Source organism: Oncorhynchus mykiss, chromosome 9 (genome assembly GCF_057628025.1).
Source record: "Oncorhynchus mykiss isolate SJ-2025 chromosome 9, ASM5762802v1, whole genome shotgun sequence".
NCBI lineage: Eukaryota > Metazoa > Chordata > Actinopteri > Salmoniformes > Salmonidae > Oncorhynchus > Oncorhynchus mykiss.
In genome coordinates this window covers 66,130,302-66,149,898 of record NC_143030.1, presented here as the reverse complement: position 1 = coordinate 66,149,898, position 19,597 = coordinate 66,130,302, and the positions used below count along the sequence as shown (strand labels likewise).

At 38.7% G+C, this 19,597-nt stretch overlaps 1 protein-coding gene across 2 annotated transcripts in view; it reads right to left on the bottom strand.

The window, feature by feature from the left end:
- Positions 1-19,597, bottom strand: part of LOC110531229 (plexin-A2) — a 428,904-nt gene that overhangs the window by 49,092 nt on the left and 360,215 nt on the right. For both annotated transcript variants that reach the window (XM_036988562.2, XM_090185036.1), the window contains 4 exons: positions 3,579-3,645; positions 3,295-3,441; positions 3,025-3,184; positions 63-166 (listed from right to left, as the gene is read on the bottom strand). In XM_036988562.2, coding sequence (XP_036844457.1) covers positions 63-166; positions 3,025-3,184; positions 3,295-3,441; positions 3,579-3,645 — 478 coding nt within the window. The remainder of the gene's footprint in view (positions 1-62; positions 167-3,024; positions 3,185-3,294; positions 3,442-3,578; positions 3,646-19,597) is intronic.

Below are 19,597 nucleotides of genomic sequence, written 5' to 3'. Positions count from 1 at the left end.
TACCTGGTAATCAATGAGTGTGTTGAGTCTAGATATACGTAACATAGATCAGTTCACTGTACCTGGTAGTGCATGAGTGTGTTGAGTCTCTTCCAGTCGTTCTCTATCTTGGTGGTGATGTCCTCGTCCTGCAGCACCACGCGGGCCATCCGCCCCTGACGCCACTCTGACGGGACCCGAGAGAAGAGATGATGCGTCAGTCACACTGCCACAAACACAATCACATACACCTATGCACGTGCACAAACACACACACGGTGTACACAAGAACATACACACATATTCTCTAGTCTGTGTTATCCGTTCACTATTGGAGCCTTTGCATCTTACAGTAATGCCTGTTTTATGTGTGTGAGCTGTTACCTACAGTATAACCAATTCAAATTACTGAACAACACTGTTCTACTGTTTAACCAGTTAGAGCTCTAGGGGCGCTATTTCATTTTTGGATAAAAAACGTTCCCGTTTTAAGCGCGATATTTTGTCACGAAAAGATGCTCGACTATGCATATTCTTGACAGTTTTTGAAACACTCTGAAGTTTCAGAATCTGCAAAGATTTTGTCTGTAAGTGCCCCAGAACTCATTCTACAGGCGAAACCAAGATGATGCATCACCCAGGAATTAGCAGAATTTCTGAAGCTCTGTTTTCCATTCTCTCCTTATATGGCTGTGATTGCGCAAGGAATGAGCCTACACTTTCTGTCTTTCGCCCAAGGTCTTAGCAGCATTGTGACGTATTTGTAGGCATATCATTGGAAGATTGGCCATAAGAGACTACATTTTCCAGAGGTCCGCCCGGTGTCCTTTGTCTAAATTTGTGCGTAATCTTCAGGTGCAGGCATTTTCTCCTGGGATTCAGGAGAGAAAGCATGTTTCCAAGAACGATGTATCAATGAAGAGATATGTGAAAAACACCTTGAGGATTGATTCTAAACAACGTTTGCCATGTTTTCAGTCGATATTATGGAGTTAATTTGGAAAAAAGTTTGCGTTTTGAGGACTGAATTTATGGATTTTTTTTGGTAGCCAAATGTGATGTATAAAACGGAGCTATTTCTAATACACAAGGAATCTTTTTGGAAAAACTGAGCATCTGCTATCTAACTGAGAGTATCCTCATTGAAAACATCAGAAGTTCTTCAAAGGTAAATGATTTTATTTGAAGGCTTTTATGTTTTTGTTAATGTTGCGTGCTGGATGCTAACGCTAATGCTAACGCTAAATGCTAACGCGAAATGCTAACTCTAGCTAGCTACTTTTACACAAATGATTGTTTTCCTATGGTTGAGAAGCATATTTTGAAAATCTGAGATGACAGTGTTGTTTACAAAAGGCTAAGCTTGAGAGATGGCATATTTATTTCATTTCATTTGCGATTTTCATAAATAGTTAACGTTGTGTTATGCTAATGAGCTTGCTGATAGATTTACACAATCCTGGATACAGGGGTTTTTTCATAGCTAAACGTGACGCAGAAAACGGAGCGATTTGTCCTAAACAAATAATCTTTCAGGAAAAACTGAACATTTGCTATCTGAGAGTCTCCTCAATGAAAACATCTGAAGTTCTTCAAAGGTAAATGATTTTTTTGAATGCTTTTCTGTTTTTTTGTGTAAATGTTGCCAGCTGAATGCTAATGCTAAATGCTACGTTAGCCATCAATACTGTTACACAAATGATTGTTTTGCAATGGTTGAGAAGCATATTTTGAAAATCTGAGATGACAGTGTTGTTAACAAAAGGCTAAGCTTGAGAGCTAGCATATTTATTTCATTTCATTTGCGATTTTCATGAATAGTTAACGTTGCGTTATGGTAATGAGCTTGAGTCTGTATTCACGAACCCGGATCCGGGATGGGGAGATCAGAAAGGTTAAAGAGATTGACAATGCTATCTGTTTGTCTCTAAGGGTGTTACCAAGACTGCTATAATAGTCATTACTTCTTCAAGCAAAACGATTAAGCTATTCTCTGACTGCGTCTTCATTTGCCTTGGTGTCACTGAGGAGAGGAGAGGCACACAGACGTCACAAGCTTCCAAAGGACTCTTGAGAAAACACATTATCCAAATGAAGCAGTATCAACAGCCATTCGTTGTGCCGTTCTGTTCTGCAGACACACACAGAGAGCACTATGTGTTCTCCACTAGGTTAGGAGACCAGAGAGACGGCGCCCGCCCGGATTGACGGCCATTTTAATTAAACATTACACACAAACAATTTCAATTTGTATACACACTCAGCCTAACCGGCGTAGTTGGCACTCAGCCTCACCAGCGTAATTGGTGTCAGTGATACTTGCGTCGCATGGTGGGAAAAGCGCACGCCGGAGGAGAAGGTCTAAGAGAGAGAATCCTTTCCAGAAAAGTGACTCAAGTGAGCGGGAGAGGGGGAAGAGGAGGGTGGGGAGTAGATGGGCACATTGACGGATTTTCGTCTGATAATGAAACGATAATAAGGTTGTTGATGTGGAAATGGTGGACCTTGTCAGGCACCAGGTAGTGATCATTGATTTTTCTACTCTGTTGACTGGAATGTATTACTTTGTGCCTGGAGACCACTGCCACACACTCTAGTGTTACCTAGGTGATAGTGATATGGAGAGAGAGATTGTCCCCTGTGGTTGTTGCTGGTGATTACCACTTCTGACTTGAGGTTATTGTTTCTCTCTCATTGGTGTGAAGGGAGAGCACATGAGAAGAGGAGGAGGAGGAAGAGGAAGAGGAAGAGGAGGAGGAGGAGGAAGAGGAGAGGTGAAAGAGGCAGTGTTGGCTCTGGGGTGGAGTGGGCGGCAGACCTGTGTGTGTGGGGGGGAGGCCTGTCTGTCAGACTAGGGAAGGTGTGTGTGTGTGTATGTCATCCCCTTTGTGTGTGTGTGTTTGTGTGTCTGTCAGCACCTTTGTTTGTGTGTTTGTGTGTATTGTGTGTGTGTGTGTGTGTGTGTGTATGTCACCCCCTTTGTGTGTGTGTTTGTGTGTCTGTCAGCACCTTTGTTTGTGTGTTTTGTGTGTGTGTCTATCCTACCCAGGTCCATGTCGACAGCGCGGGGCCTCTGTGAGTAGGGCATGTTCTTATAGCAGGCGTCCAGTATCTTCTCCTTGACCTGGGTGATGGTGTCACAGTTCAGCACCTTCACTGGGATCTCAGGACTGTTCTCATTGTCTGGGTTCACGCAGTTCAGGATCTACAGGAGAGGAGAGGAGGTAAGGGCGTGTGTGTGTGTGTGTGTGTGTGTGTGTGTGTGTGTGTGTGTGTGTGTGTGTGTGTGTGTGTGTTTGCCTGAGTGGTACTGACCAGAGTTTTGTACTCTATCTGCTGTCTGATGAGCTTGTCTTCACTGAGGGAGTAGCGCGCCTCTCCTGTGATGGCGTCTATAGGCCCCTTCTCCATCTGCTGCTTGATGGCACAGTACAGCATGAACAGAGGTTCACCAGAACACTCCTGGAGCGAGAGAGGCGAGGGAGAGAGACAGAGAGAAAACACATATCGATTAAGGATATAAAATGTATTTCAACTGCCGATTCTTATAAAACCCTGGTTTAATAAAACTGGTGAACTGGGGGTTGCATTAGACTCACTTTGAGAAATCTGTGAAGAAGGAAAGCGAACCAGTTGGTGAGCATCTTCTCTGCAACGGACTCCGTTCTGAAGAAAGAGGGAAAATCTGTGGATTTTTTTATGCTAATGTACCTTTCCCAAATAGCTCCAAAACCATTTCAGGGCAGAGTCAAAAAAAACATGGACTTATTAGAAGAAGTAAAACAGTAGAAGGAGGAGGAATGAGAAAGAGAAGAAAAACAGTAGAAAGAGGAATGAGAAAGAGAAGAAAAACAGTAGAAAGAGGAGGAATGAGAAAGAGAAGAAAAACAGTAGAAAGAGGGGGAATGAGAAAGAGAAGAAAAACAGTAGAAAGAGGAGGAATGAGAAAGAGAAGAAAAACAGTAGAAAGAGGAGGAATGAGAAAGAGAAGAAAAACAGTAGAAGGAGGAGGAATGAGAAAGAGAAGAAAAACAGTAGAAAGAGGAGGAATGAGAAAGAGAAGAAAAACAGTAGGAGGAGGAATGAGAAAGAGAAGAAAAACAGTAGAAAGAGGAGGAATGAGAAAGAGAAGAAAAACAGTAGGAGGAGGAATGAGAAAGAGAAGAAAAACAGTAGAAAGAGGAGGAATGAGAAAGAGAAGAAAAACAGTAGGAGGAATGAGAAAGAGAAGAAAAACAGTAGGAGGAGGAATGAGAAAGAGAAGAAAAACAGTAGAAAGAGGAGGAATGAGAAAGAGAAGAAAAACAGTAGAAAGAGGAGGAATGAGAAAGAGAAGAAAAACAGTAGAAAGAGGAATGAGAAAGAGAAGAAAAACAGTAGAAAGAGGAGGAATGAGAAAGAGAAGAAAAACAGTAGAAAGAGGAATGAGAAAGAGAAGAAAAACAGTAGAAAGAGGGGGAATGAGAAAGAGAAGAAAAACAGTAGAAAGAGGGGGAATGAGAAAGAGAAGAAAAACAGTAGAAAGAGGAGGAATGAGAAAGAGAAGAAAAACAGAAAGAGGAGGAATGAGAAAGAGAAGAAAAACAGTAGAAAGAGGAATGAGAAAGAGAAGAAAAACAGTAGAAAGAGGAGGAATGAGAAAGAGAAGAAAAACAGTAGAAAGAGGAATGAGAAAGAGAAGAAAAACAGTAGAAAGAGGAGGAATGAGAAAGAGAAGAAAAACAGTAGAAAGAGGAGGAATGAGAAAGAGAAGAAAAACAGTAGAAAGAGGAATGAGAAAGAGAAGAAAAACAGTAGGAGGAGGAATGAGAAAGAGAAGAAAAACAGTAGAAAGAGGAGGAATGAGAAAGAGAAGAAAAACAGTAGGAGGAGGAATGAGAAAGAGAAGAAAAACAGTAGAAAGAGGAGGAATGAGAAAGAGAAGAAAAACAGTAGAAAGAGGAGGAATGAGAAAGAGAAGAAAAACAGTAGAAAGAGGAGGAATGAGAAAGAGAAGAAAAACAGTAGAAAGAGGAATGAGAAAGAGAAGAAAAACAGTAGAAAGAGGAGGAATGAGAAAGAGAAGAAAAACAGTAGAAAGAGGAGGAATGAGAAAGAGAAGAAAAACAGTAGAAAGAGGGGGAATGAGAAAGAGAAGAAAAACAGTAGAAAGAGGAATGAGAAAGAGAAGAAAAACAGTAGAAAGAGGAGGAATGAGAAAGAGAAGAAAAACACTAGAAAGAGGAGGAATGAGAAAGAGAAGAAAAACAGTAGGAGGAGGAGGAATGAGAAAGAGAAGAAAAACAGTAGAAAGAGGAATGAGAAAGAGAAGAAAAACAGTAGAAAGAGGAATGAGAAAGAGAAGAAAAACAGTAGAAAGAGGAGGAATGAGAAAGGGAAGAAAAACAGTAGAAAGAGGAATGAGAAAGAGAAGAAAAACAGTAGAAAGAGGAGGAATGAGAAAGAGAAGAAAAACAGTAGAAAGAGGAATGAGAAAGAGAAGAAAAACAGTAGAAAGAGGAGGAATGAGAAAGAGAAGAAAAACAGTAGAAAGAGGAGGAATGAGAAAGAGAAGAAAAACAGTAGAAAGAGGAATGAGAAAGAGAAGAAAAACAGTAGAAAGAGGAATGAGAAAGAGAAGAAAAACAGTAGAAAGAGGAGGAATGAGAAAGGGAAGAAAAACAGTAGAAAGAGGAGGAATGAGAAAGAGAAGAAAAACAGTAGAAAGAGGAATGAGAAAGAGAAGAAAAACAGTAGAAAGAGGAGGAATGAGAAAGGGAAGAAAAACAGTAGAAAGAGGAGGAATGAGAAAGAGAAGAAAAACAGTAGAAAGAGGGGGAATGAGAAAGAGAAGAAAAACAGTAGAAAGAGGAATGAGAAAGAGAAGAAAAACAGTAGAAAGAGGAATGAGAAAGAGAAGAAAAACAGTAGAAAGAGGAGGAATGAGAAAGGGAAGAAAAACAGTAGAAAGAGGAATGAGAAAGAGAAGAAAAACAGTAGAAAGAGGGGGAATGAGAAAGAGAAGAAAAACAGTAGAAAGAGAAATGAGAAAGAGAAGAAAAACAGTAGAAAGAGGAATGAGAAAGAGAAGAAAAACAGTAGAAAGAGGAGGAATGAGAAAGAGAAGAAAAACAGTAGAAAGAGGAATGAGAAAGAGAAGAAAAACAGTAGAAAGAGGAATGAGAAAGAGAAGAAAAACAGTAGAAAGAGGAATGAGAAAGAGAAGAAAAACAGTAGAAAGAGGAATGAGAAAGAGAAGAAAAACAGTAGAAAGAGGAATGAGAAAGAGAAGAAAAACAGTAGAAAGAGGAGGAATGAGAAAGGGAAGAAAAACAGTAGAAAGAGGAGGAATGAGAAAGAGAAGAAAAACAGTAGGAGGAGGAATGAGAAAGAGAAGAAAAACAGTAGAAAGAGGAGGAATGAGAAAGAGAAGAAAAACAGTAGAAAGAGGAATGAGAAAGAGAAGAAAAACAGTAGAAAGAGGAATGAGAAAGAGAAGAAAAACAGTAGAAAGAGGAGGAATGAGAAAGAGAAGAAAAACAGTAGAAAGAGGAGGAATGAGAAAGAGAAGAAAAACAGTAGAAAGAGGAGGAATGAGAAAGAGAAGAAAAACAGTAGAAAGAGGAGGAATGAGAAAGAGAAGAAAAACAGTAGAAAGAGGAATGAGAAAGAGAAGAAAAACAGTAGAAAGAGGAGGAATGAGAAAGAGAAGAAAAACAGTAGAAAGAGGAATGAGAAAGAGAAGAAAAACAGTAGGAGGAGGAATGAGAAAGAGAAGAAAAACAGTAGAAAGAGGAGGAATGAGAAAGAGAAGAAAAACAGTAGAAAGAGGAGGAATGAGAAAGAGAAGAAAAACAGTAGAAAGAGGAGGAATGAGAAAGAGAAGAAAAACAGTAGAAAGAGGAGGAATGAGAAAGAGAAGAAAAACAGTAGAAAGAGGAATGAGAAAGAGAAGAAAAACAGTAGAAAGAGGAATGAGAAAGAGAAGAAAAACAGTAGAAAGAGGAGGAATGAGAAAGAGAAGAAAAACAGTAGAAAGAGGAGGAATGAGAAAGAGAAGAAAAACAGTAGAAAGAGGAGGAATGAGAAAGAGAAGAAAAACAGTAGAAAGAGGAGGAATGAGAAAGAGAAGAAAAACAGTAGAAAGAGGAATGAGAAAGAGAAGAAAAACAGTAGAAAGAGGAGGAATGAGAAAGAGAAGAAAAACAGTAGAAAGAGGAATGAGAAAGAGAAGAAAAACAGTAGGAGGAGGAATGAGAAAGAGAAGAAAAACAGTAGAAAGAGGAGGAATGAGAAAGAGAAGAAAAACAGTAGAAAGAGGAGGAATGAGAAAGAGAAGAAAAACAGTAGAAAGAGGAGGAATGAGAAAGAGAAGAAAAACAGTAGAAAGAGGAATGAGAAAGAGAAGAAAAACAGTAGGAGGAGGAGGAATGAGAAAGAGAAGAAAAACAGTAGGAGGAGGAGGAATGAGAAAGAGAAGAAAAACAGTAGAAAGAGGAGGAATGAGAAAGAGAAGAAAAACAGTAGAAAGAGGAGGAATGAGAAAGAGAAGAAAAACAGTAGAAAGAGGAGGAATGAGAAAGAGAAGAAAAACAGTAGAAAGAGGAGGAATGAGAAAGAGAAGAAAAACAGTAGAAAGAGGAGGAATGAGAAAGAGAAGAAAAACAGTAGGAGGAGGAATGAGAAAGAGAAGAAAAACAGTAGAAAGAGGAGGAATGAGAAAGAGAAGAAAAACAGTAGAAAGAGGAATGAGAAAGAGAAGAAAAACAGTAGGAGGAGGAATGAGAAAGAGAAGAAAAACAGTAGAAAGAGGGGGAATGAGAAAGAGAAGAAAAACAGTAGGAGGAGGAATGAGAAAGAGAAGAAAAACAGTAGAAAGAGGAGGAATGAGAAAGAGAAGAAAAACAGTAGGAGGAGGAATGAGAAAGAGAAGAAAAACAGTAGAAAGAGGAGGAATGAGAAAGAGAAGAAAAACAGTAGAAAGAGGAGGAATGAGAAAGAGAAGAAAAACAGTAGAAAGAGGAGGAATGAGAAAGAGAAGAAAAACAGTAGGAGGAGGAATGAGAAAGAGAAGAAAAACAGTAGAAAGAGGAGGAATGAGAAAGAGAAGAAAAACAGTAGGAGGAGGAATGAGAAAGAGAAGAAAAACAGTAGAAAGAGGAGGAATGAGAAAGAGAAGAAAAACAGTAGAAAGAGGAGGAATGAGAAAGAGAAGAAAAACAGTAGAAAGAGGAGGAATGAGAAAGAGAAGAAAAACAGTAGAAAGAGGAGGAATGAGAAAGAGAAGAAAAACAGTAGAAAGAGGAGGAATGAGAAAGAGAAGAAAAACAGTAGAAAGAGGAATGAGAAAGAGAAGAAAAACAGTAGAAAGAGGAGGAATGAGAAAGAGAAGAAAAACAGTAGAAAGAGGAATGAGAAAGAGAAGAAAAACAGTAGAAAGAGGGGGAATGAGAAAGAGAAGAAAAACAGTAGAAAGAGGAGGAATGAGAAAGAGAAGAAAAACAGTAGAAAGAGGAGGAATGAGAAAGAGAAGAAAAACAGTAGAAAGAGGAGGAATGAGAAAGAGAAGAAAAACAGTAGGAGGAGGAATGAGAAAGAGAAGAAAAACAGTAGAAAGAGGAATGAGAAAGAGAAGAAAAACAGTAGAAAGAGGAGGAATGAGAAAGAGAAGAAAAACAGTAGAAAGAGGAGGAATGAGAAAGAGAAGAAAAACACTAGAAAGAGGAGGAATGAGAAAGAGAAGAAAAACAGTAGAAAGAGGGGGAATGAGAAAGAGAAGAAAAACAGTAGGAGGAGGAATGAGAAAGAGAAGAAAAACAGTAGAAAGAGGAGGAATGAGAAAGAGAAGAAAAACAGTAGAAAGAGGAATGAGAAAGAGAAGAAAAACAGTAGGAGGAGGAATGAGAAAGAGAAGAAAAACAGTAGAAAGAGGAGGAATGAGAAAGAGAAGAAAAACAGTAGAAAGAGGAGGAATGAGAAAGAGAAGAAAAACAGTAGAAAGAGGAGGAATGAGAAAGAGAAGAAAAACAGTAGAAAGAGGAGGAATGAGAAAGAGAAGAAAAACAGTAGAAAGAGGAGGAATGAGAAAGAGAAGAAAAACAGTAGGAGGAGGAATGAGAAAGAGAAGAAAAACAGTAGAAAGAGGAGGAATGAGAAAGAGAAGAAAAACAGTAGAAAGAGGAGGAATGAGAAAGAGAAGAAAAACAGTAGAAAGAGGAATGAGAAAGAGAAGAAAAACAGTAGAAAGAGGAGGAATGAGAAAGGGAAGAAAAACAGTAGAAAGAGGAGGAATGAGAAAGAGAAGAAAAACAGTAGGAGGAGGAATGAGAAAGAGAAGAAAAACAGTAGAAAGAGGGGGAATGAGAAAGAGAAGAAAAACAGTAGAAAGAGGAATGAGAAAGAGAAGAAAAACAGTAGAAAGAGGAGGAATGAGAAAGAGAAGAAAAACAGTAGAAAGAGGAGGAATGAGAAAGAGAAGAAAAACAGTAGGAGGAGGAATGAGAAAGAGAAGAAAAACAGTAGAAAGAGGGGGAATGAGAAAGAGAAGAAAAACAGTAGAAAGAGGAATGAGAAAGAGAAGAAAAACAGTAGAAAGAGGAATGAGAAAGAGAAGAAAAACAGTAGAAAGAGGAATGAGAAAGAGAAGAAAAACAGTAGAAAGAGGAGGAATGAGAAAGAGAAGAAAAACAGTAGGAGGAGGAATGAGAAAGAGAAGAAAAACAGTAGAAAGAGGAGGAATGAGAAAGAGAAGAAAAACAGTAGAAAGAGGAGGAATGAGAAAGAGAAGAAAAACAGTAGAAAGAGGAGGAATGAGAAAGAGAAGAAAAACAGTAGAAAGAGGGGGAATGAGAAAGAGAAGAAAAACAGTAGAAAGAGGAGGAATGAGAAAGAGAAGAAAAACAGTAGAAAGAGGGGGAATGAGAAAGAGAAGAAAAACAGTAGGAGGAGGAATGAGAAAGAGAAGAAAAACAGTAGAAAGAGGGGGAATGAGAAAGAGAAGAAAAACAGTAGAAAGAGGAGGAATGAGAAAGAGAAGAAAAACAGTAGGAGGAGGAATGAGAAAGAGAAGAAAAACAGTAGAAAGAGGGGGAATGAGAAAGAGAAGAAAAACAGTAGAAAGAGGAGGAATGAGAAAGAGAAGAAAAACAGTAGGAGGAGGAATGAGAAAGAGAAGAAAAACAGTAGGAGGAGGAATGAGAAAGAGAAGAAAAACAGTAGAAAGAGGGGGAATGAGAAAGAGAAGAAAAACAGTAGAAAGAGGAATGAGAAAGAGAAGAAAAACAGTAGAAAGAGGAGGAATGAGAAAGAGAAGAAAAACAGTAGAAAGAGGAGGAATGAGAAAGAGAAGAAAAACAGTAGAAAGAGGAGGAATGAGAAAGAGAAGAAAAACAGTAGAAAGAGGAATGAGAAAGAGAAGAAAAACAGTAGAAAGAGGAGGAATGAGAAAGGGAAGAAAAACAGTAGAAAGAGGAGGAATGAGAAAGAGAAGAAAAACAGTAGAAAGAGGGGGAATGAGAAAGAGAAGAAAAACAGTAGGAGGAGGAATGAGAAAGAGAAGAAAAACAGTAGAAAGAGGAGGAATGAGAAAGAGAAGAAAAACAGTAGAAAGAGGAATGAGAAAGAGAAGAAAAACAGTAGAAAGAGGGGGAATGAGAAAGAGAAGAAAAACAGTAGGAGGAGGAATGAGAAAGAGAAGAAAAACAGTAGAAAGAGGAGGAATGAGAAAGAGAAGAAAAACAGTAGAAAGAGGGGGAATGAGAAAGAGAAGAAAAACAGTAGAAAGAGGAGGAATGAGAAAGAGAAGAAAAACAGTAGAAAGAGGAGGAATGAGAAAGAGAAGAAAAACAGTAGAAAGAGGAGGAATGAGAAAGAGAAGAAAAACAGTAGAAAGAGGAGGAATGAGAAAGAGAAGAAAAACAGTAGAAAGAGGAGGAATGAGAAAGAGAAGAAAAACAGTAGAAAGAGGAATGAGAAAGAGAAGAAAAACAGTAGAAAGAGGAATGAGAAAGAGAAGAAAAACAGTAGAAAGAGGAGGAATGAGAAAGAGAAGAAAAACAGTAGGAGGAGGAATGAGAAAGAGAAGAAAAACAGTAGAAAGAGGGGGAATGAGAAAGAGAAGAAAAACAGTAGAAAGAGGAATGAGAAAGAGAAGAAAAACAGTAGAAAGAGGAATGAGAAAGAGAAGAAAAACAGTAGAAAGAGGAATGAGAAAGAGAAGAAAAACAGTAGAAAGAGGAGGAATGAGAAAGAGAAGAAAAACAGTAGGAGGAGGAATGAGAAAGAGAAGAAAAACAGTAGAAAGAGGGGGAATGAGAAAGAGAAGAAAAACAGTAGAAAGAGGAGGAATGAGAAAGAGAAGAAAAACAGTAGAAAGAGGAGGAATGAGAAAGAGAAGAAAAACAGTAGAAAGAGGAATGAGAAAGAGAAGAAAAACAGTAGGAGGAGGAGGAATGAGAAAGAGAAGAAAAACAGTAGAAAGAGGAATGAGAAAGAGAAGAAAAACAGTAGAAAGAGGGGGAATGAGAAAGAGAAGAAAAACAGTAGAAAGAGGAATGAGAAAGAGAAGAAAAACAGTAGAAAGAGGGGGAATGAGAAAGAGAAGAAAAACAGTAGAAAGAGGAGGAATGAGAAAGAGAAGAAAAACAGTAGAAAGAGGAGGAATGAGAAAGAGAAGAAAAACAGTAGAAAGAGGAGGAATGAGAAAGAGAAGAAAAACAGTAGGAGGAGGAATGAGAAAGAGAAGAAAAACAGTAGAAAGAGGAATGAGAAAGAGAAGAAAAACAGTAGAAAGAGGAATGAGAAAGAGAAGAAAAACAGTAGAAAGAGGAGGAATGAGAAAGAGAAGAAAAACAGTAGGAGGAGGAGGAATGAGAAAGAGAAGAAAAACAGTAGAAAGAGGGGGAATGAGAAAGAGAAGAAAAACAGTAGAAAGAGGAGGAATGAGAAAGAGAAGAAAAACAGTAGGAGGAGGAATGAGAAAGAGAAGAAAAACAGTAGAAAGAGGGGGAATGAGAAAGAGAAGAAAAACAGTAGAAAGAGGAGGAATGAGAAAGAGAAGAAAAACAGTAGAAAGAGGAGGAATGAGAAAGAGAAGAAAAACAGTAGAAAGAGGAGGAATGAGAAAGAGAAGAAAAACAGTAGAAAGAGGAGGAATGAGAAAGAGAAGAAAAACAGTAGAAAGAGGAGGAATGAGAAAGAGAAGAAAAACAGTAGAAAGAGGGGGAATGAGAAAGAGAAGAAAAACAGTAGAAAGAGGGGGAATGAGAAAGAGAAGAAAAACAGTAGGAGGAGGAATGAGAAAGAGAAGAAAAACAGTAGAAAGAGGAGGAATGAGAAAGAGAAGAAAAACAGTAGAAAGAGGAGGAATGAGAAAGAGAAGAAAAACAGTAGAAAGAGGAGGAATGAGAAAGAGAAGAAAAACAGTAGAAAGAGGGGGAATGAGAAAGAGAAGAAAAACAGTAGAAAGAGGAGGAATGAGAAAGAGAAGAAAAACAGTAGAAAGAGGAGGAATGAGAAAGAGAAGAAAAACAGTAGAAAGAGGAATGAGAAAGAGAAGAAAAACAGTAGAAAGAGGAATGAGAAAGAGAAGAAAAACAGTAGAAAGAGGAGGAATGAGAAAGAGAAGAAAAACAGTAGAAAGAGGAATGAGAAAGAGAAGAAAAACAGTAGGAGGAGGAATGAGAAAGAGAAGAAAAACAGTAGAAAGAGGGGGAATGAGAAAGAGAAGAAAAACAGTAGGAGGAGGAATGAGAAAGAGAAGAAAAACAGTAGAAAGAGGGGGAATGAGAAAGAGAAGAAAAACAGTAGAAAGAGGAGGAATGAGAAAGAGAAGAAAAACAGTAGGAGGAGGAATGAGAAAGAGAAGAAAAACAGTAGAAAGAGGGGGAATGAGAAAGAGAAGAAAAACAGTAGGAGGAGGAATGAGAAAGAGAAGAAAAACAGTAGAAAGAGGAGGAATGAGAAAGAGAAGAAAAACAGTAGAAAGAGGAGGAATGAGAAAGAGAAGAAAAACAGTAGAAAGAGGAGGAATGAGAAAGAGAAGAAAAACAGTAGAAAGAGGAGGAATGAGAAAGAGAAGAAAAACAGTAGGAGGAGGAGGAATGAGAAAGAGAAGAAAAACAGTAGAAAGAGGAGGAATGAGAAAGGGAAGAAAAACAGTAGAAAGAGGAGGAATGAGAAAGAGAAGAAAAACAGTAGGAGGAGGAATGAGAAAGAGAAGAAAAACAGTAGAAAGAGGGGGAATGAGAAAGAGAAGAAAAACAGTAGAAAGAGGAATGAGAAAGAGAAGAAAAACAGTAGAAAGAGGAGGAATGAGAAAGAGAAGAAAAACAGTAGAAAGAGGAGGAATGAGAAAGAGAAGAAAAACAGTAGGAGGAGGAATGAGAAAGAGAAGAAAAACAGTAGAAAGAGGGGGAATGAGAAAGAGAAGAAAAACAGTAGAAAGAGGAATGAGAAAGAGAAGAAAAACAGTAGAAAGAGGAATGAGAAAGAGAAGAAAAACAGTAGAAAGAGGAATGAGAAAGAGAAGAAAAACAGTAGAAAGAGGAGGAATGAGAAAGAGAAGAAAAACAGTAGGAGGAGGAATGAGAAAGAGAAGAAAAACAGTAGAAAGAGGAGGAATGAGAAAGAGAAGAAAAACAGTAGAAAGAGGAGGAATGAGAAAGAGAAGAAAAACAGTAGAAAGAGGAGGAATGAGAAAGAGAAGAAAAACAGTAGAAAGAGGGGGAATGAGAAAGAGAAGAAAAACAGTAGAAAGAGGAGGAATGAGAAAGAGAAGAAAAACAGTAGAAAGAGGGGGAATGAGAAAGAGAAGAAAAACAGTAGGAGGAGGAATGAGAAAGAGAAGAAAAACAGTAGAAAGAGGGGGAATGAGAAAGAGAAGAAAAACAGTAGAAAGAGGAGGAATGAGAAAGAGAAGAAAAACAGTAGGAGGAGGAATGAGAAAGAGAAGAAAAACAGTAGAAAGAGGGGGAATGAGAAAGAGAAGAAAAACAGTAGAAAGAGGAGGAATGAGAAAGAGAAGAAAAACAGTAGGAGGAGGAATGAGAAAGAGAAGAAAAACAGTAGGAGGAGGAATGAGAAAGAGAAGAAAAACAGTAGAAAGAGGGGGAATGAGAAAGAGAAGAAAAACAGTAGAAAGAGGAATGAGAAAGAGAAGAAAAACAGTAGAAAGAGGAGGAATGAGAAAGAGAAGAAAAACAGTAGAAAGAGGAGGAATGAGAAAGAGAAGAAAAACAGTAGAAAGAGGAGGAATGAGAAAGAGAAGAAAAACAGTAGAAAGAGGAATGAGAAAGAGAAGAAAAACAGTAGAAAGAGGAGGAATGAGAAAGGGAAGAAAAACAGTAGAAAGAGGAGGAATGAGAAAGAGAAGAAAAACAGTAGAAAGAGGGGGAATGAGAAAGAGAAGAAAAACAGTAGGAGGAGGAATGAGAAAGAGAAGAAAAACAGTAGAAAGAGGAGGAATGAGAAAGAGAAGAAAAACAGTAGAAAGAGGAATGAGAAAGAGAAGAAAAACAGTAGAAAGAGGGGGAATGAGAAAGAGAAGAAAAACAGTAGAAAGAGGAGGAATGAGAAAGAGAAGAAAAACAGTAGGAGGAGGAATGAGAAAGAGAAGAAAAACAGTAGAAAGAGGAGGAATGAGAAAGAGAAGAAAAACAGTAGAAAGAGGGGGAATGAGAAAGAGAAGAAAAACAGTAGAAAGAGGAGGAATGAGAAAGAGAAGAAAAACAGTAGAAAGAGGAGGAATGAGAAAGAGAAGAAAAACAGTAGAAAGAGGAGGAATGAGAAAGAGAAGAAAAACAGTAGAAAGAGGAGGAATGAGAAAGAGAAGAAAAACAGTAGAAAGAGGAATGAGAAAGAGAAGAAAAACAGTAGAAAGAGGAATGAGAAAGAGAAGAAAAACAGTAGAAAGAGGAGGAATGAGAAAGAGAAGAAAAACAGTAGGAGGAGGAATGAGAAAGAGAAGAAAAACAGTAGAAAGAGGGGGAATGAGAAAGAGAAGAAAAACAGTAGAAAGAGGAATGAGAAAGAGAAGAAAAACAGTAGAAAGAGGAATGAGAAAGAGAAGAAAAACAGTAGAAAGAGGAATGAGAAAGAGAAGAAAAACAGTAGAAAGAGGAGGAATGAGAAAGAGAAGAAAAACAGTAGGAGGAGGAATGAGAAAGAAGAAAAACAGTAGAAAGAGGGGGAATGAGAAAGAGAAGAAAAACAGTAGAAAGAGGAGGAATGAGAAAGAGAAGAAAAACAGTAGAAAGAGGAGGAATGAGAAAGAGAAGAAAAACAGTAGAAAGAGGAATGAGAAAGAGAAGAAAAACAGTAGGAGGAGGAGGAATGAGAAAGAGAAGAAAAACAGTAGAAAGAGGAATGAGAAAGAGAAGAAAAACAGTAGAAAGAGGGGGAATGAGAAAGAGAAGAAAAACAGTAGAAAGAGGAATGAGAAAGAGAAGAAAAACAGTAGAAAGAGGGGGAATGAGAAAGAGAAGAAAAACAGTAGAAAGAGGAGGAATGAGAAAGAGAAGAAAAACAGTAGAAAGAGGAGGAATGAGAAAGAGAAGAAAAACAGTAGAAAGAGGAGGAATGAGAAAGAGAAGAAAAACAGTAGGAGGAGGAATGAGAAAGAGAAGAAAAACAGTAGAAAGAGGAATGAGAAAGAGAAGAAAAACAGTAGAAAGAGGAATGAGAAAGAGAAGAAAAACAGTAGAAAGAGGAGGAATGAGAAAGAGAAGAAAAACAGTAGGAGGAGGAGGAATGAGAAAGAGAAGAAAAACAGTAGAAAGAGGGGGAATGAGAAAGAGAAGAAAAACAGTAGAAAGAGGAGGAATGAGAAAGAGAAGAAAAACAGTAGGAGGAGGAATGAGAAAGAGAAGAAAAACAGTAGAAAGAGGGGGAATGAGAAAGAGAAGAAAAACAGTAGAAAGAGGAGGAATGAGAAAGAGAAGAAAAACAGTAGAAAGAGGAGGAATGAGAAAGAGAAGAAAAACAGTAGAAAGAGGAGGAATGAGAAAGAGAAGAAAAACAGTAGAAAGAGGAGGAATGAGAAAGAGAAGAAAAACAGTAGAAAGAGGAGGAATGAGAAAGAGAAGAAAAACAGTAGAAAGAGGGGGAATGAGAAAGAGAAGAAAAACAGTAGAAAGAGGGGGAATGAGAAAGAGAAGAAAAACAGTAGGAGGAGGAATGAGAAAGAGAAGAAAAACAGTAGAAAGAGGAGGAATGAGAAAGAGAAGAAAAACAGTAGAAAGAGGAGGAATGAGAAAGAGAAGAAAAACAGTAGAAAGAGGAGGAATGAGAAAGAGAAGAAAAACAGTAGAAAGAGGGGGAATGAGAAAGAGAAGAAAAACAGTAGAAAGAGGAGGAATGAGAAAGAGAAGAAAAACAGTAGAAAGAGGAGGAATGAGAAAGAGAAGAAAAACAGTAGAAAGAGGAATGAGAAAGAGAAGAAAAACAGTAGAAAGAGGAATGAGAAAGAGAAGAAAAACAGTAGAAAGAGGAGGAATGAGAAAGAGAAGAAAAACAGTAGAAAGAGGAATGAGAAAGAGAAGAAAAACAGTAGGAGGAGGAATGAGAAAGAGAAGAAAAACAGTAGAAAGAGGGGGAATGAGAAAGAGAAGAAAAACAGTAGGAGGAGGAATGAGAAAGAGAAGAAAAACAGTAGAAAGAGGGGGAATGAGAAAGAGAAGAAAAACAGTAGAAAGAGGAGGAATGAGAAAGAGAAGAAAAACAGTAGGAGGAGGAATGAGAAAGAGAAGAAAAACAGTAGAAAGAGGGGGAATGAGAAAGAGAAGAAAAACAGTAGGAGGAGGAATGAGAAAGAGAAGAAAAACAGTAGAAAGAGGAGGAATGAGAAAGAGAAGAAAAACAGTAGAAAGAGGAGGAATGAGAAAGAGAAGAAAAACAGTAGAAAGAGGAGGAATGAGAAAGAGAAGAAAAACAGTAGGAGGAGGAATGAGAAAGAGAAGAAAAACAGTAGAAAGAGGAGGAATGAGAAAGAGAAGAAAAACAGTAGAAAGAGGAGGAATGAGAAAGAGAAGAAAAACAGTAGAAAGAGGAATGAGAAAGAGAAGAAAAAGCAGCCAGACAGTAGTGGTTAACGAGCATAAAAAATAGATGAAAGGGTTACTCTCTCTCCCCTCCCTCCTCCAGAGGACCAACAGTCCTGAATACCAACACTGCAATGCTTCATCTTCTGAGAGCTGGGCTAACCGTGCAGGGAAAGCACAAGTACACACTCTCTTCCTCCTCGGACTCTCTCCTTTCTCCACATCACCAGCCTACGCTTCTCCTCTCCTCACAAACAGTTCATTGACTATTGTCCAACTGATAGCGTGACTATGTGATTACCTCAGCTCCCACCTGGACATGTTACTAGCATATTGTCCCCAATCAAAGTACCCTTGGGTGTGTGTATGTGTGTGTGTTTCTGAGTACTCAGAGAACCACTGTGCTTTATAATATCGTGACTGTCACCGGCTCGCTACCACCCCACACCCTTCAGCTACAGGAGCCTGTTGCCAATTTACTTGGTGCGGCGTTGTGAAAATGACCCTCTTAATGTGGCGGGAAATGACTATGATTACTTTGGGCTGCAGGCGGGGAAATGGTGGCTGGGGCTGTAACGTGTAACAGTGGTGTACGGGGATAAGGAGAGGTATTTAGGATGGGCTGGAGCTCTCTCTCTCTGTGACAGCTTATTTGATGTGGGATGCACCAGGCTGATGGAAGGTGGAGTTTTGTTCACCCCATTTCAGCTGCAGGATGAGAGGAAGAGGCACTACTGACAGCCGAAGGAGTGTATGATTGTGCCCTCTTCTATAAACACCTGGGGTTGGAACCGGTTCAGGGAACAGAACCAAACATATTTTTTGTGGAAGAAACAGAACTAGAACCGGGAATGAAAGTGATCTCTAGTGTTCCAAAATGAAACCATTGTTTTCAAATCTTGAGAACCGGTTAATAATGTAATTTTTGGTTCCAAAAATATCCCTAATGTCTAGTCTAGAATGATGTAATTCAGTGAAGTTATGATGCTAGTAGCCTAAATGCAATCCAACTCACGTCATGATGTTCAACGTCTCAAGCCCCCTCATGTCCACGTGTCTCTCTCGCTCTCTTCCCAAACATACAATTTCAGTCGCATCTCCCACCTGCACTTATTAACCAATCAAACATGTAAACAACTAGCTTACCTGTTTTATAGCAAGCTGTTCTATCCTTATTGGTGGAGTAAATAAATAAGCTCAATGTAAAAATTATGTTGTTTTTCAAGAGTTTCAAAATGTAGGAAAATAAACTATATGAAGCTGTACTTTTTTGGGTTCAAAACGGTTCAGAACTTCATTATGCTGGTCGGAACACTGGAACAGAACGAAACAAATAGGGGAACAGAACGATTGGAAAATCATTTTGATTCCAACCCCTGATACACACACCAACTCACACACACACACGTACATCCACCTACTGCGTCTCTCATCTTTACTACTGCTCTCTACTAAAGTCTTCATCCTCAAAATCAATACAGACCGAAGCTGAATAAACATACAAATATTGTGTTTTGGATAAAGTGCACATACCCTCCATGATTGCTCCCCTCTCTCCTCCACAGAGAAGTATCCTCCCCTCCCCCTCATTGCCCCTCCTCTGACTCACAGTGGATTGTGTGTTAATAGAACCTATTAAAGGTTTTAATAAGCCCAGCAAGTCCCTGTAGAAGGAAAGTCAAATAAAGGCCTTTGTGCGGAGCCATGTTGGGGCTCCTTTCAATGGTTCACTGAGACTCCTCACTATGTTTCCTACCTCCTCCCCCATCTCTCCATCCTCCCATCTCCACTTCCCTCGCTCTTTTAATTGAGTTCCATTAATGAACATCAGGATTTTCATTATCCTACAGTGCATTAAGACTGGGGCTTGATGCTGATAAATAGGTTGAGGGGGACTGATTAGTAGGCTGTGGAATGTCTTCAGAATGGAATAGTGCTAAACACAACATTCTCTTTCTGTATTAAGCCATTCTATTCCAGCAGCGCTCCGCATGGACGGGAATGTCATTAGAAAAACGCTGAAGACAAAAAAAAGAGTGAAAAGACTCAAGGCGATAGAAAACTTGCTACTGTTCTGTCGTTCCATTTAAAAATGGAGTGAGAGATAGAGAACAGGAAGCTATAAGAGAGTGGGACTGAGGACGGAGTGAGAGATAGAAAACAGGAAGCTATAAGAGAGTGGGACTGAGGACGGAGTGAGAGATAGAAAACAGGAAGCTATAAGAGAGTGGGACTGAGGACAGAGTGAGAGATCAATGCAACATATCCAGGTAAGGATCATTATAGAGTACAGAAGGATTGTCTCTAGAGAAAAAAAGAAAGAAAGGCTAGGTAAAGAGATGGAGAGAATTAGAGAGAAACAAACAGAGAAAAAGAGAGAAACACAGAGAAAGAGAGCGTGAAAGAGAGCGATATATAACAAACTTACAACCAAACAATTGTCTGACTATAAGGTTTAAAAGCAGATAAACTAATTAAACCGGGAAGGTAAGTAGTCTAAAGTCGACAGATTGTCAAAACGTAGATACCATGTCCAGAAAGCTTTTAGGGGAAAAACCATCTAATGTTTGTGCTGTAGACTCTCACGAGTAGACAGACTACAC